At 42.7% G+C, this 14,563-nt stretch overlaps 4 protein-coding genes across 6 annotated transcripts in view; 2 read left to right on the top strand and 2 right to left on the bottom strand.

Moving 5' to 3' along the window:
• Window positions 1-3,906, bottom strand: part of egfem1 (EGF-like and EMI domain containing 1) — a 59,441-nt gene extending 55,535 nt beyond the window's left edge. Inside the window, exons 1-4 of the mRNA XM_072392680.1 lie at window positions 3,824-3,906; window positions 3,069-3,203; window positions 2,378-2,487; window positions 1,494-1,598 (exon numbers count right to left, since the gene is read on the bottom strand). Of these exons, the coding sequence (XP_072248781.1) occupies window positions 1,494-1,598; window positions 2,378-2,487; window positions 3,069-3,203; window positions 3,824-3,906 (433 nt within the window). The remainder of the gene's footprint in view (window positions 1-1,493; window positions 1,599-2,377; window positions 2,488-3,068; window positions 3,204-3,823) is intronic.
• Window positions 3,907-4,723: 817 nt separating this feature from the next.
• mffa (mitochondrial fission factor a) lies at window positions 4,724-9,387 on the top strand. Of its 3 annotated transcripts, XM_072392677.1 has the most exons (8): window positions 4,724-4,931; window positions 5,523-5,740; window positions 6,090-6,259; window positions 6,370-6,461; window positions 7,342-7,503; window positions 8,374-8,430; window positions 8,666-8,750; window positions 8,832-9,387. In XM_072392677.1, exons 2-8 carry the CDS (start codon window positions 5,527-5,529, stop codon window positions 8,961-8,963), a joined length of 912 nt encoding a protein of 303 aa, XP_072248778.1. In that variant the 5' UTR covers window positions 4,724-4,931; window positions 5,523-5,526; the 3' UTR covers window positions 8,964-9,387. The 3 variants fall into 3 exon arrangements, with proteins under 3 accessions (XP_072248778.1, XP_072248779.1, XP_072248780.1); XM_072392678.1 differs by lacking the exon at window positions 7,342-7,503; XM_072392679.1 differs by lacking the exons at window positions 7,342-7,503; window positions 8,374-8,430.
• Window positions 9,388-10,395: 1,008 nt separating this feature from the next.
• Window positions 10,396-12,165, bottom strand: dnaaf1 (dynein axonemal assembly factor 1). Its single transcript, XM_072391640.1, has 2 exons — window positions 11,232-12,165; window positions 10,396-11,147 (listed from the first exon to the last, which is right to left on the bottom strand). The coding sequence occupies exons 1-2, from the start codon at window positions 12,163-12,165 to the stop codon at window positions 10,396-10,398; spliced, it is 1,686 nt and encodes a 561-aa protein (XP_072247741.1).
• Window positions 12,166-12,416: 251 nt separating this feature from the next.
• On the top strand, window positions 12,417-14,483 carry mrpl44 (mitochondrial ribosomal protein L44). Its single transcript, XM_072391756.1, has 4 exons — window positions 12,417-12,622; window positions 12,928-13,396; window positions 13,546-13,724; window positions 13,912-14,483. The coding sequence occupies exons 1-4, from the start codon at window positions 12,447-12,449 to the stop codon at window positions 14,084-14,086; spliced, it is 999 nt and encodes a 332-aa protein (XP_072247857.1). The 5' UTR covers window positions 12,417-12,446; the 3' UTR covers window positions 14,087-14,483.
• Window positions 14,484-14,563: the final 80 nt, after the last annotated feature.

The raw sequence follows: 14,563 nt of genomic DNA, 5'->3' as shown, positions 1-14,563 counted from the left end.
CCTGCTTCAAGCTGAGGTTCAGTGAAAGAACCTGGCTGAACACAGGAGCCTGGCTTGGTTCCGTATAATGATTCTGGCAGAGTGTGGATAAATCCGTCAGGGGAGATGGGAAAAGGGAAAAGCATTTTAAAAAGAAAGAAGAGCAACATGTGAGTTCCCAAGGAGGACTGAGGCACAGGATGTGAAAGAAAGACGGAGAAACAGAGATCATTTCTGATTAGTCTGAATGTCTCACCTTCATATGTGAAAACCAAAGAGCCCACATCACAGCAAATATCAGAGCTGCCTCTAAAAAACAACAACACATCCCTGTGAAAATGTAGCAAGAGGGAAAGACTGTTTAAAACCTCTGGCAGCCCAGACACAGGCCTGCACCTCCTGGGAAACTTAAGGAGTCAGATGTGAAAACCTCTACAGAGTGTGTGAGTGTGTGTGTTTGCGAGCATGTGGGGGTAGGGGCCAAATATCCTCTGAACACCCCCCATTTGTGTGTTGACATAGACATCATGGCTTCGGACAGTAGAAAAGAGAAGACAGTGATGATGGTAACAGGACAATCCACTGAGACAAAAGGAGCGATTAGGTTTTAAGTAAAGTCTTCAGCAGATGTTTGCCATTTAATTGTGACAGAACTCCAGTACTCTTCATTGGCAATTGATATAGAAGCCTGAGGTTGACCTTACAAGAATATTTCTTCCCATTCGTTGTGGAGATGTCATTCAGGACCAAAATTGTGCCATTTTTATCAAAGGTTTAAAGGCTTTCAGGAATTTGGAAGCAGTTTAGTGAGTAATGAAAATAGATTCGATACATTTGAGAGGAACAGTTATCCGACAAGACATGTATTGTACACACCAAGAACACATTCATATCTGTAATGTTACTTCAAGACTATCATCAGCTGCTAGAAAACTTACTGCAAAAACTGGAAACATGGGAAGCTGTGGTGAATTCTGAAAATCCATTCTCTGAACAGTGGCCATGCATCCATCCTTCACACTGACGTACAGATGTATTATCAGATGTATTATCAAATGGAACAAAACTCAAACTTTCCAACTGAACAAGAATGTGCAAGTTTTCCAGTTCCCTGAATGTTGAGTTGTTCTTTTAGGCTAGTTGTCACAACAAAAATCTAACAAGAGTTTTAAATAGATACTTGTGTTTTTTTATTATCATTGTTTTTACTGCTTTACCTATTACCAAATTAATCAAAATAAAAAAAATACCCTCATTAACATCCTATTTGTTTACAAGTTACTCTTGTTAACAAGAGGCCCCACAGAGCAGCCCCACCCAATCACAGCTACCAACAGGTTTCTTCTGCTTTGTCTAAGTGAAAGCATAAGGTTTGAGGCAGACCTATTAAAGCTTTATGGACATGATAACCTCTAAAGATACAAGTGAGTTTGCTGAATCTAAATCTTTATTTTAAGACAGGGCGCATGGCATGCAGGAGGTGTCAGAATTTATTGCAATTTCTGAAAACTCACCATACTGGCATCGCCTCCCTTTGAAGCCCACCGGACAATGACAAATATGTTCCCCGGTGTCTGCACATCTTCCACCGTTGAAACACGTATTAGCGCTGCATATTCCTGCAGATGTTACAAATACCATAATGTAGCATACATATTCATGTTTGTGTACTTTTCTATACTTACAGACTTTTCTGTACATACTGTATCTGTGTCAGTTGAGGCTGAGGGTTTCAAATTCAAGTACAAGTACAGAACTGTGCAAAGTTCTTGAGCCACCCTTCATTTTTTTAGATATATTATTGCTTCCAAGAAGCCAGGCTCTTCTGTAATATTTTAAGGTGATCTGAAAGATGCACCTGGAGTTCACTGAGGCCTCATCAGAAATGGTCTCCATGTAAGGATGGCTGTCACAAAGCCATTCTTAAGGAAGGGAAACGGGGAGAAAAGGCTGAGTGACGACTGATACAAGAAGTGGACTGAAAATCAGTGACGACAGGCCTCATGGAGGCATGAATCCTCCCCAGACTTATCATCATCTTGACAGAGATGCTTCTTGAAGATGTCCTTCAAGAGGCATGGAGAACTATTCCTGAGGACTACTTAAAGAAATGACTAGAAAGCTTGTCTAGAGGGTTCAGACTGTGTTGAATAATAAAGGTGGACGATTTAGTTTTAAGCTTGCTAAAAATGTGAAAGCTCTGTTTTTGCCATTCTTTACTGTATTTTCATTTATGTTTACACCTATTTCCTGTTTTCTTGGCAACAACTAAAGAAATGAGGAGTAGATCAAGACTTTTGCACAGTATTGTATTGTTTCAGGGAAAGCTTCAAAGGGATTTCAAAACTAGCCCTTTTTGATATTTACAGTATGTGGGTGAAATGCTTCCATTACTCACTATGTAAACAGCCCATCTCATTATCCTTCTGAGTCCAGCCAGGGCAGCACTTATTGACTGTGTGCATTTCCATGCTGTACACATGTCTGTAAGCTGTGTAATATGCTGTCCTGAGGAGGAAAGATGACATTAGTCCCATTTTTTCCGGGTCACAAGGAATTATAAACGTCCTCATGGTAATGACCTTAATCATTTCCCTCACATCATTTAGTCAGAATCAGAAATGCTTTGATAATGTATAGTTTAATGTATACAGTATAACAGTATAATCAATAATAAAATGTATTTTGATAGATAACAATAATTCAAGTATCTCATATCGTTCCAAATGATCTTTTAAGGCATTGATGAGAGAGCATTGTCAGGTGCATCCACCATGTTATCAGTAGACATATTAGCAAGCAATTTCTCCATTGTTCCTCTTTTATATGACAGTAAATTCTGTAGCTACAAGAATTTCAGCCCCAAACCAGAGTGGGCAGTGTTAAATGAAGTCAAGGTTACTCCTCCTCGATGAGTCCTGGTCATGCAAGTGATGCTTGTGACTGGCAAAGATAAATGCACTTGGCCAAGAAACATGAAAGCTATAACTGCATTCATGAAACTCCTCGTTGTAACTACTGTGTGTATCTTTGAGGATTAGTTATGCTCAAAAAGAACATTTGTATTGTGAAAGTGACACTTGTCTTACCTTCTCTCGTAGCTCATACACCATCTGTGGCTTTTGCAGCCCTGCTTCCACACCTTCACCATGCGGGTAACAGCCTGCACGCAAGGCTGATGCCCCCCCAACATAGACATCTCCTGGTCAGTGCAGACATTTGGCCTGTGAAACACAGAAATGGACAGATGCACTATTAAGCACGAACTGTACAGCAGTGTGTTGTAAGTCGCCTGCATTTGTCTGTGCTGTGCATGCAGGTAAACTACCCAGAGGTGTCCTCCTCTGGAAGCCATCTGGCTTCAATACAGAGTAGCTTGAAGTTAATTAGAGGAAGTTTCCTGCATCTCCTGTAATAAAAACTACCCCCCCCCCCCCCCCCCCAATAATCTCCCACACAGTGTATTTTTTTTTTAAAGTTGTGGTAGAGCACTATCCAAAGAAATCACATTCCACTGGAAATGAAGCAGATACACTTACAACAGTGCTATATAAATAAATAAAAAACAAGTCTATGCTCATGTGGAGCCTGAAAGTGAGACTCCTAGCGGGCAGTTAACAGAGCAACACAGTAAGTAACTTCAAAGTGACAATAACAAAAGACAGAAGCTAAACTTTGGTCATTTGTAAAACCTGGGTCATTTAACTGTCTTCTAAAATACACCAAGACGCCGCTTTTGGCTTATTTCATAACATGCAGCCTAAACGTGAAACTTTCCCATTCACCTGATAATTTAACATGGGGCAATAAATATCAATGCAAAGAATCTCAAGTTGTTACTTACATGCCAAGTTGCAGCTCCAAAGGTGATGCGATAGGCATAGTGCTGAATAACATCACACTCAAAATGAAAATCTTTGAAAACATAATTCCAGTCAGTAACAAACACGGAGAGAAGGACTAGGTATTCGCAGCCTCTATATCCCCATTAAATGAAGAGCATCTTGACATTTATGGAAGTCCGCCTTTAGTCGTGGCATTGAGGTTTTTTGTTTCTCTTGCACTGATATCCCCGATTTCCCGTTGAGGCTACTGGTTAAACAGAGGGGCGACTTTCAGCCTTTGAGAGCCTCCGCGTAAACGCACCACCCACAGAGTCTGTGGGGCCATCTCCTCAAACCCCCTGCGACACTCACATGTGCACACATAACACATTATTTTTCCACGATCTCTAAACAGAATCGTGACCTATTCAAATTAAAATGAAGAACTCGTTGTTGTTGTTGTTGTTGTTTTTCTTAACGTTTACATTCTGTTGAGAAACAGTCCCCACTCTTAAAATGTGAGGACCCAACTCAGGCGCTGTCAAGAGGCACTGCTTATAATAAGATCCCGAGGCGATCATTTGGGGTATATGTTTTGTTCACTACATGCGTACGTTGAAATATCTGCAACGATTTTCTTGCCAAAATAGCCTATGATATTGGTATCAACCAAAAGAAAGAAAGAAAAAAAGAAATTAAGAAAAGAGGAAATGAAAAGAAAAGAAAGAATTAAGAAAAAGGAAAAAAAAGTTTATATTATTGATATGAATGTAATATATTTAATTAAACTAAATAATTGTTGTTTGGTACTGTTTGCACATTTAATATATAGATACAATTCGACCAAAATAAACGAAACGCAATTTCTCTTATTCCAGCCCCTGGTGCATGTGACGTCACCTTCCGTTGGCAATGTCACTTCCTGTTTGAAGTACAGACTGAGGAAGAGCCAAAAAGAGAGGAGGCTCCTCTCACATTCTGATACAAGGAAATGTTTGACAGCTACACTGTCTCTAAGACTTACACATAAATTTACCCGTCAGATCATACATAGAAGTTTCATGCCGCTTGGGATTTAACGGATAAATTATTTGAATATTTCGCCGTTCTTTGTCAACAAACCAGACGGTAAGAAGCTGTGCTAACGCACTAGCTTGAAATGGCGATAGGCTAAGTTGTTTTAGACCTTTTTATGCAACTGTGGAACCAAAATTGCAGAGTCTCACAATTACTGATTATGAGGTTTTCTTTTAATATTCTGGTTATATTGCCACTGAATTTTTTCCATCTAGTATTAATTGTCACATCGTCGTTGATGGTAGCTCAATGTTAGCACTGACGTCAAACTAATAAACGAATTGGGCACGTAATTCTTTAGTTCAGCAGATGATCAGTGCTACAGTCAGTATTGTCTATTTAGTGGTTTATAGTCTCCCCTTGTGTTCCTCGGGGAAATCAGAAGACACGGTTTCAATCATATGATGGGGTCACGAGTTACCCTTCCCTGTCCTACTTATCCCACAGGAGATTCCCTTTCTGTCATCTTTGTGGCAGCTTAAGCTGAATAAGTTGTGCCAGTAATGCATGTCAAAATGAATAGAGCTGAAACTGAAAGCATCTGGTATGAAAGGCCTCCTCATATCTTAATTGTTCTGCATTGTTTGGCTGTTTGTGGCTGACGACTGGTTCTGTTTTGTTGATTTAAATCATTCCGCGCAGCCAAATGAGTGGAGCAGCATTTCCCTCCCCAACGGTCGAGATGGCGGAGATCAACCGTATCCAATATGAGCTGGAGTACACAGAGGGGATCAGCCAGAGGATGCGCATCCCTGAGATGCTCAAAGTGGCTCATCAAGGCCACGAGGACCCTGTCTTTGGTTCACAGGAGGTCCTGCCCAGTGTCATCATGCAAGTCCCAGAGAGAATTGTGATTGCAGGTCGGTATGCTGCGCAGTACTCTGTCAGTGAAGGGGCAGTGTTTTCTCTGCTGTTTAAAGTATTTTTATAATGCACCTCTTTGGTAACTGTCAGCCAACTTATATATACTTTGTCTCTTTTTTTTTTAAAGCTTAGTCACATCCAGTGATAGAAAAACAACAATAATGAATCAGTGGATGAGATATTTGCCTGTTCTGCTTTTACAGGGCATTTTACTTTAATGATTAGTGTCTTTATAAGCTGCTAAAAAGTGAAGGTGAAAAATATGTAGGCTCTTAAAACAAAGCACATTGTTGAATTACTTGAAAAAAGTCGCTTCAACTCTTGATTCATACATTCATTTCTCAGGAGACACTGCTGACCCCCAGTTTTCCAGACCCAGAGATTTAGATCTTATTCAGTCAACGCCTCTTGAAGCTCTGTCACTCAAAACTCCTCCCAGAGTCCTCACCCTCACTGAGCGGCCCTTGGACTTCATGGAAGAGGAGCAAAAGGCACCTCCAGACACTGAGGAGGTGGTAAGTGATACTGCTCAGAATGCACCTGTTGACTTGGATAACGTTCCCACTCATAAAATCATGTTAAATGATACCCTGAATAAATCAGTTGTTATTAATCTTCTTTATAGTTGCGGCCTCAAGGACGTTTGCGTCGGGAACGCTCAGCCAGCGAGAATGCTGCTGTCCGTCATAATAGTCAGCTGATCCACAATGATTCTGCGTGAGTATTGCTTTACACACGCCGTTATCAGCCTGCTACCAGCTCTATCTTATCTCCTGTGCGCTCATAGATGCTGCAGCTTTCTTTTGGCTCTGCATAGCTGGGTGTCTGCTGCTGCGTGCGTTTGAGCTGCTTTGGTTCGACAAAGTTTTGCTACTTCCCGTGTTAATTCCTGGTCCACTTTTATTAACACCTTTGCCGACGCTAATCCATTAACCTTTTGAGTTTTAACATCTGAAGTACTGAGTTGTTTGATCGCTTCCGGATACGAGGGTTGGTGGAGATGGGGAAAAAAATGAGCCGTTTGGAGAATAAACGCACTTGAGGACCACACTCCTCTCTCATTGGACATAAAGATAACAACAGAAGCTTTATTGATTAGGTTGAAAATTCTCAAGACTGGTAAAGATTGGGACTTTTTAAGGATACTGATAATGCCCTTCATTATTTTCTGCAGTACAGACGCCTGTCCTGGTACTGCTGATGATGTCATCACTTCTAGCGCGGCGTTAACCCATTCAGACCTGATGAGTGTCACTTCAACATTTTGAGGAGTTCCTCGGGTGTTGGAAGTGTTTCAAACAAAGTCTTCGCTCTGAATAGGTTAACAGTGACGAGATGGTGATCAGTCTTGGTCAGTCAGCTTAAATGTAGAATCTTTTATATGGGCTCTGCTGTTTTATGCTGAATCTGGCAGATTTAGATTTTGGCTGTTGCTTCGATTCACTTTGACAAGGCTTCAGTTTTTGCAGTTGAGGACACTATCTTTTCCCTTATTTTTCTCCCTTTCCTTCCTCCTCCTCCTCTTTTTCTGCCCTCTTTTGTCCTTTTCTTTCCTTTCCCCTTGAATTTGCTCCTTTTAATGGTGGGCACTGAGCAGTGCGACCTCGCACCCCCCAGCCACTGTCCAGCCATGCCCTTCTCTCTCCGTGGCTGAAGAACACAACCTGTACAGCGCTAGCGGTGTTCTATCTTTCCTCCAGTCCACTACACGTCGGGCCTACCAGCAGGTCCTGGAGGTCTTGGATGAGAACCCACGCAGGTGACCTCCCGACCATGTGGTTAATTTTGTATGCTAGGGCGATATAAACTTCTTTCTGATAGATTGTGTGAGATTTTCTTTGACTGCTGCTGCTGCTTCTCAGCATAACTGAGGGACTACTTCTAACTCTCAGTAATAATATTAATAACAATAATAAGTTTGCTCAATAACAGTCTTAATAAGCATATATTAATCAAAGAAAATGTAGCAAAATATTTTGAGGAATTGAGACTTTAATATGTACTGATGGAGTGAAGTGCCACCTATTTTTTTTTTTTTCTTTAGTTGGAGATGGTGATGTAAGTTGACCTGCTTGTTTGACTTGTTATTAAACTGAAACTTTTGGTTTTACTTTGAAAGAAAGCGAGCGATTCCCTTCAGGAAATCTGTTCTCAGAGATCAAAGATGCTGTAGCGAAAGGACGCCCTCATGGAGGGAAAAGGCGTTTTTCTCCTTGAAGTTCAAAACTTCAGGGGTGCAAAGGACCTGTAGCTGAAAACAAACAGCTGGGAATAACCAGAGAGAAGTTTCTCATAAATGAAAATGATATCATAAACATTTCAGCCTTTTCTCTGTGCGTTGCTTCCGTTTGAGCTTTAGTTTGCCATGTATAGGTTGCCATTTAGGGCATCTTTTTCCAGCCTTTGCCCTGTGCCGTATCGGGAAAAGCTTCTGAAAAACAATCCATTAGAGCTGTGATCTATTTAAAAACGCTTAGATACAACGCTGCAGAAGGCTTAGTGAGATAACCTGAAGAACAAGTGTAGGTGTGAGAGGGACGTGCAAGTTGTGTGCATGTATTCAACAGTGTGTGTTTCTCTAGATCTTCTGTTTTCCCTCTCCCAACTCTGTCTTTCCCCACCTCTTCAGCAAACCGTCACTGCGAGGGGGGTCAGCTTCGAGCTCCAACCCCCTGCACGATTCCAGGTAACTTCACCTGGCGCCTCATTCTCTTCCTCTGTCCTTGTCCTCATCCTTTCCTGCCTTGGGCACTGATTTCAGGTCAAAGTCCGGTTAATCTCTGTTGTAAAACTTCTCAGCTGATATGATGTTGCCATTGTTGAATTATGTCTCATTATCTCATATGTTCTGGCGAAGCTATGCATCCTGGTTTGGCTCCTTTGAATGACATCATTTTGAAAGAATCTGTTGTCCTTTCAAGGCTCGCCTTGGCAACATATGAAGCCTCCCTGGACGGGACTTCTGATGACATGACGGTGGTCGATGCAACGACCCTCCGACGTCAGGTTAGTGTTCCATAAAAGCACCGTCGCAGCTGATTATCCAACCTGTGTGACTGACGGGAAGAGATTCTGTCGCTTTAACAGCTCATCAAGCTGAACCGGCGGCTCCAACATCTGGAAGAGGAGAGCAAGGAGCGAGCGAAGCGAGAGATGATCGTGTACTCCATCACCGCTGCTTTCTGGCTCATCAACACGTGGGTGTGGTTGCGACGCTGAAGCCGGCCATCGGTGTGGAAGAAGAGTGCACTATTCTTAATTCACTGTGTCAAATCTTAGCTTCTCGCTGCACTTAGTCCCCGCAAGAGGAGGCCTCGGCAGGCGTGTGAAGCCCGTCGCGCCCGGGGTTGACGTTTTGATTTTGTTTATTTAATACGTGTACAGTTTTATTTTTTTACTCTTATTTCATCCCGTCGAATCGTTTTCTCATGTTTCGCTTTCGTTCTGAATCTTCTCACCCAATGCTGACTATCGTTTGTTGTACATATTTGTTCATGGCACTCAGAGCTTTGGGAAGACTTTATTCAAATAGAAAAAATGGTACAGAGTGGAGACGTGGTGGGAACGTGCCGGATATTTATTGCAGAGAGAATGATATGCGAAGTTGGACTGGGAAATGTAATAAAAATAGTAAAATCTAGAACTGTGAACCGCTTTTCTGTGTATTTATTGATGGGAAAAGGTGCTTTTGCTGCTATGTGAGGATGAAACGGGCACAGTTTCTCTTGCTTCTGCTCCTGGCATCACCAAACCTCCTCCTGATTGATGAAATGAGGAAAGTGTCCACAACTTACATGTCCACCTGTGCTTTGACTGCAGAGGTAATGACTGCCACCTTCTCTGGTCATTGAACTGATATTAAACACCATATCATCAATAACTGTGGGTAGTTGCTTGCTCTCTTCAGAAAATCCTGTTTATGTTTCTTTGGATCTGCACCAAGCAAAAGTCATGCAGTCATCCACAGTCCATGAGCCTCTTTAGCCCGCTGTAACCTTGATTTCTTCAGTTTAGCTGTTACTTAAGGTTTGTCTTTGGCTTCTCTGGACGTTAAACCAGTTTCCTTCAGCTGCTTTCTGAGAGTTCAGTCTCTTAATATTGACTCCTGTTTCTTCCCATTTTGTTCTCCATGTGCTCTGTTGAGCATTTTTTTAGTTTCACCCGCTATTGCTCTGACATCCTGGTGTATAGGTTTTCCTTTTTTAAATTACAGACACAGCTGACTGGGAGCAGCCAACATCGATTGGCTCACTCCGAGGTGAATTGCCTTATCGAAGGAGTTTTATCATCCTAAAATAAATCCTAAATAAATCAATTTTGTCAGGGGTTGTAATGTTATAATAAATGTAGGTGATTGTTAGGTTGCCCAGCCCCTTAGGTGCAAAAACAGCTGAGTCAAAAGGTCAAAACAAGTATTTATTGTGTTCCAACTGACAACAATACAAACACAGCACCTATGAAACCTTTTCACATAAATATGCAAGGTAATGAATTACACTTTGGAGCATTTAATAGGTAATTATTTGTTTTCCGGTTGAATCTTCAGGGAACAAACTCGACTGTGAGCATTAAGTCCGAATTATATATGAAGCTGCCAAGTGGCTAGATAGGATAATGTTGCCTGAATGAAACGCTCTCAGATCTAGAAGAACTAATCTAGCTCCTGGATTAGGTGATATGGTGGAGAGGAGGTTTGATTGGTTTTGGATTGAGAGTGGTGGGAAGAGGCATCCTCATCCACATCCTCTTCGTCACTGCCTCCTGATATGACTTCTATTTTTGGTTTAAACACCTGTCGAGAACACATCTCAGAAAAGTCTTCTGTATCCACCTCCTCTAAATCCGGCAGGTCATCAATGAGCAGCGAACGGCCCGGTGGAAGGTGAATGGTTTCCAGCTCCTCTTCATCCTGCAGCTCTGTAACCAGTGGTCCAGGGCCGTGTGTCTTTATAAACTCTTCAGGAACATGTGCCCTGACCAGTGGGTGGTGGTTGTTTTCAGGGCAATCTGTCTCCACTCCATTCCTCACAAACAGGTTTTGTTGTTTTTCTTCCTCCTTGTCTGCCTCTAACATCTGTCCTACAGCACTTTCTTGTTCCTGCACAAAGTTCTCTGGCTCCCCTCTTTCTTTCTCTTCTTTCGTGGACTTAATCAGTGTCTGACTGTCATCACACTGCTCTCTATGCAGGCCATGACCCAGCAGCTCTGCCTCGGCAAGTATGCCTTCATTATTTGTCTCATATTCACCTGGTAACTGTTTCGACTGACTCTGTAAGAACTTCTCGTGGGCATCCAGGCTATCCTGCACAAAGGCCTGAATCTCCTCTCCTCTGGAAGAAGACACAATCTGGTTGGGATTTTCCTCACAAAGAGTCTCTGGAGTGGTGGGCGCCTCACTTTCCCCTGAAATTAAACAATTCCATTGCTAAAAATCCACTTTTGTTCTGAGTTTGTCGACAAGTGTAGTGAAAGCTGAAGACTGCTTACCTTTCTCTTCCAGCTCTCGGCGACGTCGTCTCTCCAGGGCGTTTTTTCTAATCACGGCCATTCCCTCCAAGCTGTCCTGGATTTTCTTCCTCTCCCGTGTATCCCACTGCTCCCTCTCTTTTTGCTCCCCCTCCAGCCCTCCTTCTGCCCACGCTTCTGCACAGGCCCGGTCTTTGGGGAACACGGGGCGCTCATCGAGAAAGGTGAGCTGCTTGAGGCGCACGATCATGATCTTCCTGTAGTTTGGGATTCTTCTCACCACCTCATTTCCCATCAGATTCAGTACACGCAGCCCCGGCATGGCCTCCAGCACAGGGAGGATCTCTGGGTCATGTAACAGGTTGTTAGACAAGTCCAACACACTTATTGCGAGACACTGACTTAAATGCTCGATGTCCCCCACAGTCTCCAGCTTGTTGTGGGCAATTTGCAGGGTGCTGAGTTCAGGGAGGCAGGAGATATTCTCTATCATTTGAATGTAGTTGTTGGAGACATTAAGGGTGGAGAGGTTTTTCAGAGGTTCGAGATTTTCCAGCTTGTCTATGAGGTTCTGCTGAAGGAACAGGCAGCGCAAATCAGTCTGGGCATCCAGGTTCTCGATGCGCTGCAGGCCATTGCTCTGCAGCCAGAGACACCTCAGCCCTGTGTACTCTTCCAAGTTCTCAATGGTGGAGAAGCCTTGCATATGCAGATACAGTGTGTCATTCAGGGAAGGTGTGAAGTACAGTTTGTTCTGCTTACAGTGGTCTTTGAGGAACTTCTTGGTCATTCGTGGTCCTGAGTATTTTTCCTTTTCCTCTTGAGATGTCCTTTGCTTTTCTTTGTCTTCTAGTTTTTCTTGAACTTCTTCCTTTATAATGACATCTGGTCCGCTTTTTTCAGAAGTTTCCCCGGTATCACCACCTTCCATTACTGTTGCTGCTTTATCTCCCATCTTTTCTTGGAATCCAAGGGTAGACTCTCCAAAAAAACTCAACTCAATTTGTAAGGGAGACAGAGCTAACTAATACTTTTGTTTTACCATATATGTAATACAATTTGATAGTTGTCTAAATGTACACGTATCACTCGGCAAACGGCTCTGTTAGATAACGTTAGTTACCGTTTATGCTTGTTTCCATGGTTACGGTTATGGTTTGGGTGTTCTAACCGGATGTAGTTTGCTGTTTCATGACGGACACTTTTAGCGGTTACACTTTGCTGCCCTGTGGAAACATGGCGGCGGGGTACATAATAAATCGCGGTATGCTGACATTTGGAATTCATTGCCAGCGTGTTTGCAGGAGTGTTTTACACGTACAGGTTAGGGAGAAAAAACGATGGATGAAAACGTACATGTACCTCATGGCTAAGAAGTTAAAACTTGAAGGACCTCCACCACCGAAGCCACGGTAACGTTAGCTAACGCCACAGTTCACTGGAGAGCATTTCAAGGCCACTCATGTACTTCATGTATCCTGCAGCTTTTTTTTTATTTTTTAGCCGGTGTACTGGGGTTAGCATAAAGGATAGTACAGTGCAGTGTTTACTTGTTTTTTATGTAAAGTTTTTTTTGTTTGTTTTGTTTTTGTAAGCAGCGTGAATGTTATCACTATTTTCATAGCGTTTAAATTAATGGTGACATTTGAAATTGTACAATTTTGTTCCCAAAAAGAATGAAGTTAGGAAGTCAGCTCTACGTCTCACTGTCTTTCAGGTGGCAACAGCCAAACTGGGATTACCATGCTGAGGTTGCAGCTTTCAGTTCCCGACTCCATGAAAACTTCTCCCTGGAGGATCTGAAAGCAGCCTTCATCAATCCCTGTTACGTGCAAATGGAGCAGGAGAGGAGAAGAAAGCTGGGAGTGGACTCGGAGACCATGGCTCTGGTTCTGAAGGATAATATTCAGCTGAGTCGAAAGGGAGCCGATTTCACCGAAAGCTTCTTGGCCGACTTCTGCAGGGCAAGCTTCCCAAGCCTGCCGGAAGACGGGGTGGAGAGTCTAGTGGGGCATCTCACTAATCCAGCAGTTGTGACTTACGTAGCGAGAAATCTCGGCATCGAGGACCTAACCATGAGTGCAGAGTTCCCTGTTCCGGATGATGTGCTCCATTCTACTTTCATGGCAGTGATTGGAGCTCTGCAGGAAAGCAGTGGAGCAGAGCGAACTGGAATATTTCTTAGGGTAAGTGAATCAGAGTGACTGGCACGCGATGCTTCTTTTTTTAAAGAAACTACAATGCGTTAATCCTAAATCTCCTCAGTTGCTGCAGATTGTTTTACATTTGTATAAAAGTTTTCTCACCTCCACCTTCTCTGCTACCCCCCCCCCAGGACTTTCTGGTGTCTCAGCTGATAGGAAAGGACCTGTTTGATTTATGGCCTGTGGTCAACCCCATGGGGCTCCTGGTGGAGGAGCTCACCAAGAGGAACGTACCTCTGCCAGAGCCTCGTCTCATCAGGTCTGCTGGAGCCAGTACCGTCCTGCCGCTGTACTTTGTTGGCTTGTACAGGTACGTGTTCTGTTATGCTAAGAAAGTAGAGTAAATGGAGATTTAAAAAAACTTAAATCTACATAAGAAATGCTGGCGATGTCGTTGGCATATTTGCGCTCGATAAATCGTGGTTTCTTTTATTTCATGTTTGACATGCGTCTCATGCTGTTTTTTGTTTTTAAATATATTTTCTGTGTCAATTCAGCGACAAGGAGCTCCTGGCTCAGGGTCCCGGGGAGACGCTTGTCGCAGCCGAGGAAGAAGCTGCTCGTGTGGCGCTGCGCAAACTTTATGGCTACACTGAGAACCGCAGGCCCTTTGACTTCTCTCCACAGCTGCCGCCACAGCGAACGTTGCTTCAGTCAGTCAGCGGTAATTAAGACAGAAAGACCAGCTGTGCTGGAGAATGAAATTCAATGACAGGGATGCAGTTGGGCAGGATTTTCATTTCCATACTATAGACTTCCCACAAACTGAAATTCAACTTTAGTCCAGTAGCGGACTTGACGGGGTTTGGTTCTGCTTGCCTTTGAAATAAAATGTGTGATAATGTTCTAAGATTTCGTTTCCCCTCTCTATTAAACAGAGCAAATTTGAGAAAATATGATAAGGTAGTAAACAGTAAAGTCATGTACTCAATTTGACGAGCTGGTTCACAGGCCATAAAAACTGCTCTGACATTTGGTTATCCCCCTTGTAAATAATACAATTGCCATTCGGTTTACCTTGTGTTCTTTTATGCAAATCATGTCAATAATATTAATAAAAAAAGATACATAAAAATGTGTGCAGCGTGACACTGTTGATTCATATTTTTGTAAATTCTGCCTAATATTGTGCATGCCTCTTAGAAACAA

The sequence above is a fragment of the Leuresthes tenuis genome, unplaced genomic scaffold (assembly GCF_036924035.1).
Source record: "Leuresthes tenuis unplaced genomic scaffold, fLeuTen1.0.hap1 SCAF_9, whole genome shotgun sequence".
Taxonomy (NCBI): domain Eukaryota; kingdom Metazoa; phylum Chordata; class Actinopteri; order Atheriniformes; family Atherinopsidae; genus Leuresthes; species Leuresthes tenuis.
Note: the sequence above shows the minus strand (reverse complement) of the source record. Positions and strands in the feature narration are given on the sequence as shown.

Excerpts from the sequence above, each read along its gene's own strand:
- dnaaf1 (XM_072391640.1), bottom strand. The coding sequence starts at position 12,165 with ATGGGAGATAAAGCAGCAACAGTAATGGAAGGTGGTGATACCGGGGAA. Across the intron at positions 11,148-11,231 it reads CCGAGAGCTGGAAGAGAAAG|GGGAAAGTGAGGCGCCCACC; the intron begins GTAAGCAGTCTT and ends GTTTAATTTCAG.
- mrpl44 (XM_072391756.1), top strand. The coding sequence starts at position 12,447 with ATGGCGGCGGGGTACATAATAAATCGCGGTATGCTGACATTTGGAATT. Across the intron at positions 12,623-12,927 it reads CCTCCACCACCGAAGCCACG|GTGGCAACAGCCAAACTGGG; the intron begins GTAACGTTAGCT and ends ACTGTCTTTCAG. Across the intron at positions 13,725-13,911 it reads TACTTTGTTGGCTTGTACAG|CGACAAGGAGCTCCTGGCTC; the intron begins GTACGTGTTCTG and ends GTGTCAATTCAG.
- mffa (XM_072392677.1), top strand. The coding sequence starts at position 5,527 with ATGAGTGGAGCAGCATTTCCCTCCCCAACGGTCGAGATGGCGGAGATC. Across the intron at positions 6,260-6,369 it reads CTCCAGACACTGAGGAGGTG|TTGCGGCCTCAAGGACGTTT; the intron begins GTAAGTGATACT and ends TCTTCTTTATAG. Across the intron at positions 8,431-8,665 it reads AACCCCCTGCACGATTCCAG|GCTCGCCTTGGCAACATATG; the intron begins GTAACTTCACCT and ends TGTCCTTTCAAG.